This window comes from Nicotiana attenuata, unplaced genomic scaffold (assembly GCF_001879085.1).
Source record: "Nicotiana attenuata strain UT unplaced genomic scaffold, NIATTr2, whole genome shotgun sequence".
Taxonomy (NCBI): Eukaryota; Viridiplantae; Streptophyta; class Magnoliopsida; order Solanales; family Solanaceae; genus Nicotiana; species Nicotiana attenuata.
This window is the reverse complement of record NW_017671754.1, coordinates 9,192-21,353: the sequence shown is the minus strand read 5'-3', so window position 1 is coordinate 21,353 and position 12,162 is coordinate 9,192. Positions and strand designations below refer to the sequence as shown.

The window sequence follows — 12,162 nt, the reverse complement described above, 5'->3', positions numbered from 1 at the left end:
TGTATAGTAACAGTCTATTTTGTATAGTGACACTCTATTTTGTATATTTTTGTATAATAACAGTCTATTTTGTATATTTTTGTATAGTAACAGTCCATTTTGTATATTTTTTGTATAGTAACAGTCTATTTTGTATAGTGACACTCTATTTTGTATATTTTTGTATAATAACAATCTATTTTGTATATTTTTGTATAGTAACGGTCCATTTTGTATATTTTTTGTATAGTAACAGTCTATTTTGTATAGTGACACTCTATTTTGTATATTTTTTGTATAGTAACAGTCTATTTTGTATAGTGACACTCTATTTTGTATATTTTTGTATAATAACAGTCTATTTTGTATATTTTTGTATAGTAACAGTCCATTTTGTATATTTTTTGTATAGTAACAGTCTATTTTGTATAGTGACACTCTATTTTGTATATTTTTGGTATAGTAATAGTCTATTTTGTATAGTGACACTCTATTTTGTATATTTTTTGTATAATAACAGTTTATTTTGTATAGTGACAGTCTATTTTGTATATTTTTTGTATAGTAACGATCTATTTTGTATATTTTTGTATAGTGACTATCTATTTTGTATATTTTTTGTGTAGTAACAGTCCATTTTGTATATTTTTGTATAGTGGCTATCTATTTTATATAATTATTATTTTAAATTGAAAGATTATAACTTTAGTCCCACAACTCAAGTACTCATGATCCCAAAAACATCTGAAGGATAAATATGTCAATTCCTATCAACAGTAGCTTTCTGACTCACTGATCTCTCACTTCAACTGTTCAACAGCAAAGTTAAAACTCCAAATTTGCATTGCCACGTTGAGTTCCAACACCATTACATTGAACTAAGCACAGGAAAAAAGTGAGTACTAGAAGTTAAAAAATCACGGATTTCAACCCCAAATTAGGCAAAAACCACAAAAAACCAACAAAGAATCCGGTAAAAATTAGCCTTTGCATGCCTGACATTTTCCCACTTTCACTCTCTTCTTACATCACCAGGACTAAAGTTATAATCTATTTGTGTAGCAAATCCTTAGGTTTCGACTGATGTTCCTGTACGAAGTTCTCCCAATTCGACTTGGCGCTTTGTAATTCTGGACTTTGTAAATAATGGCACAAATTCCACCATTATGGCACAAATTATCAATATATTGTGAAGCTTGATGATTGAGCGAGAGGAGCAGTCATGGTCATAGTTGGCTGACTCTGTAATTGGCAGATTTTAGTGGAATTTGTATGGAAGAAGACAGCTGGATTTCCGGCGAGGGAATTAGTAATGTTTTCGGCTAGCACTTGTTTCATTTTTAGGCTATGATTTGTATGTGTTAATTTGTGGGCTACTGGATGAAATTTGTTTTGCCCGATGGACTACAAATGATATTTGCTCAATAATTTTCATGTACCCTAGCTGAATATAGGGCGGCCTAAGGGTAAGGCAAATAAAGCTCTTGCCTTTAGGCCCCAAAAATATTAAGGGCCCCAATTTTAAGTACTATATGTCACATATATTTTATGTAATTATTATTAATAAAATAGTTTAAATTTTTTAATTAAGTTTATGCGGTTGATGATAAATAACGATTAGTTTCTCTCTCATTTAATTAATTGATGTATTTAACTTCGTCATCAGGTCTAATATTTTTTTCTCCTCCATGTACACTCATGTTTTTCTTATATTTCTAATGATTTCACTTTCTCATTTTAACTCAGTTTCTCGGCATTGACTATTTCTTTTCACCATATTTTATTGATTTATTCATTAAAAAGCAATCATTTTTGTTCATCTTTTTAAGAAAATCCCCAAATGCAATGGGGCGCAAGGTTCGAAAGTCGGCATACTATTGCCGTGCCCCCTCTACCTTCTTCCACTTACAAGTAATATCATATTTTCATTTACGATAGAGTTCCAACATGTGTCATGCACCTAATTTACACACCATGCATTATACACTTACAACTAAGCCAAAGTCTCAGGAGTTTGTATTGTATCTCATTATTATACGGATTCTATTAAAGAAATTTAAGATCCTTTTAATATATTTTGACTTTAGGACCCTGACTGAATAGTTGCTTTTTTTTTTCAATTTCAACCAAATAAGGGGTCTTATATATTCAGCCACATAAAGTAGGACTGTTCAGTAAATAGGAAAAATAAAAAAGAATCAAAGAAGAGATATCTCCCAGCATCCATGCTGGCAGCTGCAAGATATATAGAGAAAGATCCCTCTTTTGAAATGGCAGCAGTAGTAAATACACAAAGAAAGAAAATTTTTATTTTGGGTCTGATACAACTGATACTAGTTGCATAAGGCATCTTTTTTATCTCGTAGGTTTGTGGACCCAAATTTTTGTAAATTCACAAGTGTAAGATTGGGGTCCATTGTGAGATAAAACTTCTCTTTGCGAAGTGCCACGTGTGAAATAGAAGGGTCCCACTTGGTTCCACGTGGCAAGCCATGGCAGGTCAATGGGGATTGCGCAGAACGCCAACCCCTTATCAACAAACCTTAAGACAATCTTTCCCTCTCAGAAAATGACACCAACTTTTCTCTCTTCTTCTTGCTGTCGTTGTTTCTTGAATATAAGTGGAGAAAACTAAAACAAATATCTTTTAATTTTGAGCTCTGCCATGACAGCCATTACTACTGCTCTTTCTCTTCCTTTCTCTTTGTGCCGCTCTACTAAGTCTTATACTAGAAAGGTACCTTTGCTTTCTTTTTCCTTTTATTCATTCATTTAGGGTATTTTGCAAAACATTGAAAAGTTTGCTTCTTTATCTTAATTAAGCCTGTTTCTAGAGACCCTTTTGAAATTGTGGTGAAAAAGGAAAACAAAAATCATTTCTTGATGTTGGTTATCTATATAGAGATTTCACAACGGATAGGATCATGATCTTTATTTGGTTGATAGCTGGTAAATTGAAATATGTTTAGTTCCTAAAGTGGAATAATTTTGACTAGTGATCTTTTGGATGGTAGTAAATTTTTTTACATAGGTTGCTACACTTCACTCTAGTGGCTGTGATTCTTCACTATAGTTGAAATTTATTTGATTGTCCAAGGGGGACTATATGCAAGAATAAGCTCTGCGTCGTGTGATCAGTACTAATTTATTTGGTAGATGATGACATGCGTTGAGCTTAAATGACGAAGTGAGGATTTATATAGCCTACTCCAACTTGTTTGAGACTGAGGCGTTGTTGTTGTAGTAGTACTTTAAGTCATTTTAGTATGGAGAGTCATACGTCACTTGCATTTTCACAATTGTTGACTGGTTTTGCATCTTTTTCATCCTCAGTATGTCAAAGGCAGCTTTGGAGTGTTTGCAGTATATGGGGAGGAGGGTGGGATGCCAGATAAGAAAAGTTCCTGGTTGACACTCTTTAATGTGGAAGATCCAAGGTCTAAAGTTCCACAAATTAAAGGAAAATTCTTGGATGCAAATCAAGCTTTAGAAGTTGCTAGATATGATCTACAATACTGTGATTGGCGAGCTCGGCAAGATGTACTTACAATCATGCTGCTGCATGAAAAGGTTTGTCTTTGAAATTAATTTCCTATCTTTAATTGAACTTGGGTAAATACAACATTCACTGTCTTTTCTAGGTTTACATACAAATTTGTAGCACTCTTATTTCTTGATTTCTTAGCTTGTCAAGTAGAGTGTCCTTTTCATCTCCTCCTGTTGTATCCTCTTTAGACTTGTTTCAAATTTTCCTGCTCGTCATGCAGTACCGGAGCCAAAAATTTCACTAAAGGATGTCATAATATAAATAAGTAATCATAAGGGGATTCAACATATAGTATATCTGTATAAAAATAAACTTTTGACCTAGCTAAACAGTGTGACCTTCGCATAAGGTGGCTCCGCCACCGGCATCATGGTATTCTACCGTTTGTTCTGATTAGCGGAAATTATGTAAATAGGTTGTGGAAGTGTTGAACCCTCTAGCACGTGAATACAAATCTATTGGAACCATGAAAAAGGAACTCGCAGAGTTGCAAGGAGAGCTTTCTCAGGCCCACAACCAGGTATGGAAAAATTCTTATCCTATCAAAATGATATTTGGATACAAATTGCATTTTCTATTTTCTAGTTTTCAACACCAGTGGATATTCAGGGCTATTTGCCTTTGATATGTCAAACTTATTGAAACAAGTCCTCTTAAATATAAATGGATAGTTATATAATCTTGCTTATTTTCATAAGTATAAAGTTCTATATCTGACGTATCAATACAACAGGTACATATATCTGAGGCCCGGGTTTCTGCTGCTTTGGATAAGCTAGCTTACATGGAAGAGTTGGTTAATGATAGGCTTCTGCAAGAGAGAAGCACAGCAGAATCAGATTGCTCGTCCTCCTCTGCCAGTACGTCAACAGCATTATTGGATACTGTTAAAAGCAAGCAACCCCGAAGAACCCTGAGTGTGTCAGGTCCTGTCCAAGATTACAGTTCCCGTTTGAAGAACTTTTGGTACCCTGTTGCTTTCTCCGCAGATCTTAAGGATGACACCATGGTAAGTCAATTATCTGAAATAATCTCACTTGCATAAAGAGAGGCAGCATTTGATTCAACATACAAAATCATGTAGATGCAAAATTATGATGCCAAAACCAATTAACATGCTCTTCTGTAAATTCAGATAGGGATGTGACTAGGATTTTTATGGTCTTGCGTTAATTCTTCTGGCTCTTGTATTTGATTACCATAAACTGTTATGTTTCAGTTACCGATTGATTGCTTTGAGCAACCATGGGTGATCTTTCGCGGGAATGATGGAAAACCTGGATGTGTACAGAATACATGTGCACATAGAGCCTGCCCCCTTGATCTTGGCTCAGTGAAAGAGGGACGCATTCAGTGCCCTTATCACGGTGAGAATTAAGAAGAATCTTACTTTCAGTTCAGAGTTCCTATTTGGGATATGGACACAACATTGAAATAGCTGACACTGTTCTTTTCATGAATTTAGGGTGGGAATATTCGACTGATGGGAAGTGTGAGAAAATGCCATCAACACGATTACAGAATGTAAAGATCAAAGCACTGCCCTGCTTTGAGCAAGAGGGAATGATATGGATTTGGCCAGGAAATGATCCCCCTGCAGCTACCCTTCCTTCTTTACTACCGCCTTCTGGATTTCAAATCCATGCGGAGGTTTGAAATCACTGCCATTCGATTTTCAGTTGTTAATAGGAAAAATATCTTACAGCTCATTCTTGAATACTTTTGCCTTATAGCGGTTGTCGTTGAAATTGACAGATAGTCATGGAACTTCCAGTGGAACATGGGCTATTATTAGACAATCTATTGGATCTTGCACATGCTCCTTTCACCCATACATCAACCTTTGCTAAAGGATGGAGTGTCCCAAGGTAGTTGTTATTATGTTATATGTTGCTAATTACCTAGAAGTCTAGTAATTAGCAACATAGATTGTTTTTCTGTTTATTTTCATATAGTTATCCAGAAGACTTGATTTTACTTATCAATTTAAAAACATAAGGAGTGTTTTCAAGTTTTGCATCGTGTGGTATCTGTGCTTATGATTTACCTTATTTCAGCTTGGTGAAGTTTTTGACTCCTGCATCTGGCCTGCAAGGATATTGGGATCCTTATCCAATAGATATGGAATTTAGACCACCTTGTATGGTTTTATCAACCATTGGAATCTCAAAGCCAGGCAAATTGGAGGGGCAGAGTACCAAGCAGTGTTCTACACACCTTCACCAACTTCATGTTTGCTTACCTGCATCACGACACAAGACACGGTTATTATATAGGATGTCACTGGATTTTGCTCCCCTGCTGAAACACATCCCTTTCATGCAATATGTTTGGAGACATTTTGCCAAACAGGTTAGATTCTGTCCTAAAAGCTTTGAGAATGCCTATTTAACATCTTATGGAAGTCATCAGTCAGTGACTGATTGTTCTATGAAAAACTGCATTCTGTTAGTCTTGGAAAAATGATAGTATGAAACAAAATCAAAGCTTGAATATCTAGGATTACCATCACACAGCTCTAGAAGCTCAAGATCCCGAGGGTTTCGACTTGCTATCTCTTTGATTCTTGGAAGTTAAATGCAATTGCCTAAAATAGAACCACAAAATTGTGAACACCAACTTCTGAAATACAATCTTGCCAGAAATATCGAATACAATTTCATCTTCTTTAAAAGATGTTATCACACTCTCTTCTTCGTGAGGATAATGCTGCAAAGATTTCCCTTTATAAAGAGAACTAAAGAGGAGCAAAATGAAAGATATGTTGTAACTTTATCTCTTTGTGGAATTTTATACAGGTTTTAAATGAAGACCTACGGCTTGTGTTGGGCCAGCAGGATCGCATGCTCAATGGCGCCAATATTTGGAACCTGCCAGTGTCTTACGATAAGCTAGGTGTGAGGTATAGAATATGGAGAGATGCTGTAGACAGTGGAGCAAAGCAGCTACCATTCAGCAAATAAATTTAGGACTATTCCAAGTACAGGTTTTTCCTTCTCAAGATGATTCTTCGCTCTAGCTTACATCATCAGTTCATGGCAAACTTCAGTTGCTGAGGAACTCTTCCATAATTGTATTTGTGAGGAGACACCAGAGCATCTGGTTCCTGGTGCATGGCTAAGAAGAGATGATTTCAGCCTAACGTCCTCTTGTAGAAATATAGCTGTACACAAATTTTTGTAGGTTCGTGTACAGTTTGAGCAACCTTTTTCACACCCCTCTCTACCAATAATTCTTATTGTGACCCTTTCTGCGGTTTAGAAAATTTCTTAGGTTCTTTACCTTGTCATAGCATAAATTCTGATCTCCTTTCTCAATTAAGAGTTATTGTTTTTGCCAAAATGGAATCAGAGGTTTTATGACCTCTGTTAGATGTTTGAGCTAAGTTGTATCAGTATGACAGTATTGAAATATTATTCTTGTGATGTTCCAAAGAGTTGGAATTTCCCAAAACAACAAAAATATTCCCACCCTTTTGTTGTTTTTTTATGGTTCCAATCAAGAAAGAAAGAAACAAGAAAATGGCATTACAAGAACATTATGACCAGAAAGCACTAACGGAACAAGACAAGTCATCTAGCAGTACCTGGACTTTCTTTGTATAAAAGATTCAAACTTGCTCAATAACAATGGCTGTAGGAGCCAAAGTTACTAATTTTCAGATATTCTGTTCTATTTTAATTTTACTTTTCTGAAGAGGCTACTTCTTTGTTTTAATAGATGAATTGTAGATATAGTTATAGCAATTTTACAGGTTAACGTGGTTGTACTAATCAAACAACTGGCAAAGCTTGATGAAACAGTTCATGTCATTTTAGAGTCTTGGCAAGAATATACAGAGCTCAAAGTTTAGTTATAGATACTGCTGAGTTTTATGCAATAACGCGACTCCTAATCACACTAGTAGAAGATCCGAGGTAGGGTGCATAGAATACTTGGACAAGAGTTTCCTAATACAAAAACATTGTGAAAGCTGCTGATTATAGTGTTGATGACCATATCACTTTCATACTACTAAGGTCAAAATAAACTCTTTCACGAGGTTCTCTCCTTTGGACAATTTTAGATCGACTCTCTACTAAGGATTTTGTACTTTGATAGTTTCTACCAATCTTTTAAGTGTTAACACAACAATCACAAGAAAAATCCCCATAATAGATGCCAGCACAGAACACTAACCATCTCAGTTGCATACTTAATGGTACCACAAATTTACACCGAATTATAATAGTGTAAGACACAACATGGCTTTCTTAGAAAGCTACAGCTTAGTAATAGCTAGAGTTATCTATATACAGATATGGACAAAAACCTCATATCAGGTTACGCGGGCTTCCAAACTGTGAGCACTTCTCGAAACATCTCTAGCATCAGATCTCTATCTGCCTGTCTGAAGAAGTTGTTTATTTCATCCCTAACATCATAAATCTTGCCAAAATCAAACAAATACGTTAAGCAACCTTTCTTCAATTTATTTAGCTGGTAAAGCCAAGCCTCTTGCAATCTTTCGAGGACATTTCCCGAGTTGATGTCTTCTAGGAGACTTTCCTCACAAGCATTCTTCAAATCTGCAATGTCATACTTGTTTGCCGCACCCAGCAGAGCCAACCGGTGCTTCCAGAAATCCTCTTGTTTTATGGTCCCATACAGATAACTCAGAAGGGCTGTGCATGATTCTGTTGACATGTCTTCTATGTCGATCATAGAGGACTCTTTTTCCCTGAGATCGTGGAGGAACATGCTGTGGAATACAGGAGAACTAGCAGACAGTATCGCCCTGTGAGCTTTCACTGATCCATCAGCGGTATTTATGGTAACATCAGCATGGATGGACTCGTCAAGCATACGAGAGAGACACCGGAGAGTACTTTGGGTAGCTAAAGCTTGCAAAATAATGTCATTGGGCCATATAGATTTGCCTTCTCCACCCTAAAGTTTCAATTACCACAGGTTACTAAGTGAAGGAACATGAGTTCAAAAACATATCAAGGTCGTTTTTTGGTAAATGCTGAGAAGAAATTTTCATTCTTTTTCATTTTCTGTAAAACAGTATATTGGGAAATATCATTTTTTTCAGTTCAAATCTGCAGAGAGGAACAACCAAAGAAGTCAATTTATATACACCTAAACACAAGCCCAATCTGTTACAACTGGATAGGTATTTTATCAAAGAAACATTTCAATTAGCAATCTCATACATATTAAGCATACACACACCGTAGAATGTCAAGAAACTCACATTTGGTGAGTAGATCTTCAGGTCAAGGAACTCAACATCAATGATGAATCGACCTTGTAATGCAGAATCAATAGGCCACACAAAGTCATCACTTGTTCGAAGCAGCCTCTCATACACTGCAACATGGACCACCACAGAATTATATGCAACATAACATGTCAAATATGGTTAACGCAGGATGTTAATGCAATTCAACGTGTGTCATGCAACACGGACCACCACAGAATTATATGCAACATAACATGTCAAATATGGTTAACGCAGGATGTTAATGCAATTCAACGTGTGTCATGTACATTAGTTGCAAGCTCTTTAGTCTGGACAACAAAGAGAAACGCAAGAAAGCAAAAGAGTCTACAATTTCATGTGCCTGGACATGCAGCTGAAGAATATTGCTTCACTGTGCGACTAAAAATCATAACAATCCTTAACTAAAAGCTAAATAGTACACAACAGTTAGGCTAGCAATTATTGGCATATTAATAGCCTAAGGCAGTCTAGACATAGGTTCTTATACTACAAGAAAAGGCGGACACTTTGTAGGGATGGAAGTCTTCTTTTAAAATGAATTATGGTCAATAAAACAAACATATTTGACCATATAAGGAAGGGAAATTTACGTGCACCGCACCATTAAGGACACTGAAAGTGTAGAATACTGAACTGTTCTTGCTCTCATTTTTCAGTGCTTAACGGTCCTTTTGACTTGGTATTTTGGGCTTTGTGCTTCGGCTATTTGTAGGTGTCAGCTTACCTTAAACATCCAATTGTGCTCCTGCTAAGTCCTTCTGTTGACTGAGTATATAGTTAAAATATCTGATGACAAGACTTCCCTGACTGAAAACAAGGAAGGGTCAAGGGATAATCTACATTGGTCTGAGTTACCTAAGATACCCCATTAGTCATCATAAGATGCATGCAGTGTGCAGTATAACACCCATCCTCTGAAGATTACACAGGTCGTGGTAATTGACAGTACATACTCATCCCCCAAAATACAGGCTGCCTAATATACTAGAATGCGGGGAAAAAAAACATAAGATGAGTCCAATAATTGCTTTCCAAAGAAACCACAAGCTTCAGAGCCAGGTATATGTATACTGCTCCATTTCAGATATGAGCTGGCAACTGACTTGATAAAGTATTACGTAAAAATGTCAGCACGTCCATCCCTCCATGAGGACAGGAATGGACATTTGTTGACTTTCCAAGAGAACATTTGAACACCATACAAGTAACTTCGTCTCTTGCCGTTCCGCAGAGTGCAGATCAATTACCAAATAATCCATAGTAAATGCAAATAACCATGATGTCATTTGACGATCACTGTTATAGACATGGTATTTATAGATAAGTTACACTTGCGTGGAAAATAGAGAACATAGGACTTGCAACCAGACCTTTTGTGAATAGAGAAAGAAGCTAAGATTTTGAGAGAAAAATATTAAGACCTAGCCCAGCCAGCTTTCTGCTACATGAAAATTTTAGTGAAAAAGAGAAAAGAAATCAATATGTGCAGCACGATCAGTTCAATTAGTATGAAATCTGCCAATATGTAAGTTTAGATGCTAGGAGGATAACCCTTGTTCTTTTTTTGCTTTTTCTCTTTCTGTAGGCGAACAGAACAAGTGAATGACATGTAGCCAGCGGAGGCAGATCGATCAGGAAACAAACCTGAGGGGTTCAATTTTTTAGGTTCTTAGCACTAAAGGCACTGTACTTGTGAAACAGAAGGGTTCAAAATTTAGTACTATTCTTTTTTGAAATTGTACCTGCCTTTTCACATATATATGTGTTTTCCGTGCATAAATGCTGGATACAGTTGAGCCCATATTTAATAGGTTGCATCTGCCTATGGACTATGGTAGCCAGATATATGCCATTCTTCCAAAAACATTTGAAGAATCTAACCATCCATCAAACAGATCAATAGCTAAAGAAAAAGAAACTTTTCATAAGAATTGCTTCTCTTTTTGTTTTTGGTTCATTTATAGCCACACAAAATATTATAGTAATTGGTTTTAGACCATAAATTTCAAGTCTTCCTTTTATGTTGAGCCAAACACCATTACATAAATACACAATCAAAACACAGAAGAGCCAAAAAAAACGTGAAGGAAGTAAAAGGTACCAGGAGATATGTGAGGTCTACGGTTGGTGCCGGTGGTGGTGACACGGAGCATAAACCGAGCAAAGGGAGGAGGAAGCTGCTCTTTTGAAAGCCGAGATGGTTCTGGAAACAACCGAATATACAAATACCGGTTCTTTTCAATTGATAAGTGCCTTATTAATCAACAACTTCAACATCAGAAGAAAAACAAAATTGAAAAAATGAAAGAGGAAAAGTAAAGTTTTACAATTACCAGTTCCAGATACCAATTTTAAAAGGGTCGGATCGCTTGTAAGTGGATGCTCCGAAGTTGTCGATCCTCCATTGAGCTAACCTTGATATCGTCTCTACCTTTGCGTCCGTCATTCTTCTTCTACTACTGCTACTCTCTGTGTGTGTGTGGACTTCTTTTGAACAGCCTTTCTTGATTGTATTAAAGGAACGTTTTTAATTTATAGGAGTAAAACTTAAGTGAGAAGTCTTGCTTTAAGGAATGTTGAAAATTTGTGTCTTAAATGACTTATTTCACTTGACTCTCTATAAATTTCTTGCTTTTACAAATTTCCATTTTAAAAAGCACTTTTCAAGATCTTTGATTACTAAAGATATCTATACTATATAGGAGAAGCAAATTAATGTGATGATACGAAGTGTAACAACAAAAATTTAACAAGTGTCAACTTTTAGGACAAAGCTTCAACAAATTTGGATATTCAAAAGAAAATGAAAGTAGAAAAGAATAAAGTTACAAAGAAATTAACTACCTAAAATTAACTACTCAAACATGGGTGAGGGTTGGTTTAGGTTAGTTAATTTCTTTGTTTCTTTTAAAAAAAATTCATTTTCATTTTTCTTTTTTAAAATATAAAGTATATTTATTCATTAAAATTTAGAAAATATTATTAAGAATAACAACAGCATACCCAGTATTATTTCACACAATGGGGTCTGGGGAGGGTAGTGTGTATCCAGACCTTACCCCTACCTTGTGAGGATAGAGAGGCTATTTCCAATAGACCCTCGGCTCAGGAAAGCATAAGCACCATATTAATGAAAATATACACAAGAAGGGACAGTACCAAAAAGCCATATAAAAGCAGAATAAAAACAACAAGATATTAAGGTGATCAACAATGAAAGAAAACAACGGTTAGTCATAAAAACATACTACCAACAGAAAGCGAGCTGCGTGCCAATACTATTGTTATGAACACTTTAGACTACCTACTCTACTACCCTAATCCTCGACCTCCATACCTTCTTATCAAGGGTCATGTCCTCGGTCAG

The 12,162-nt window shown here is 35.9% G+C and overlaps 2 protein-coding genes across 2 annotated transcripts; one reads left to right on the top strand and one right to left on the bottom strand.

Moving 5' to 3' along the window:
• Positions 1-2,562: 2,562 nt before the first annotated feature.
• Positions 2,563-7,187, top strand: LOC109210030 (chlorophyllide a oxygenase, chloroplastic-like). The gene is made up of 9 exons (XM_019373400.1): positions 2,563-2,716; positions 3,313-3,549; positions 3,942-4,046; positions 4,260-4,535; positions 4,746-4,893; positions 4,992-5,176; positions 5,282-5,394; positions 5,584-5,878; positions 6,325-7,187. The coding sequence occupies exons 1-9, from the start codon at positions 2,645-2,647 to the stop codon at positions 6,487-6,489; spliced, it is 1,596 nt and encodes a 531-aa protein (XP_019228945.1). The 5' UTR covers positions 2,563-2,644; the 3' UTR covers positions 6,490-7,187.
• A 473-nt stretch (positions 7,188-7,660) lies between these two features.
• On the bottom strand, positions 7,661-11,360 carry LOC109210029 (BTB/POZ domain-containing protein At1g21780). The gene is made up of 4 exons (XM_019373399.1): positions 11,129-11,360; positions 10,897-11,048; positions 8,766-8,881; positions 7,661-8,455 (listed from the first exon to the last, which is right to left on the bottom strand). The coding sequence occupies exons 1-4, from the start codon at positions 11,239-11,241 to the stop codon at positions 7,850-7,852; spliced, it is 987 nt and encodes a 328-aa protein (XP_019228944.1). The 5' UTR covers positions 11,242-11,360; the 3' UTR covers positions 7,661-7,849.
• Positions 11,361-12,162: the final 802 nt, after the last annotated feature.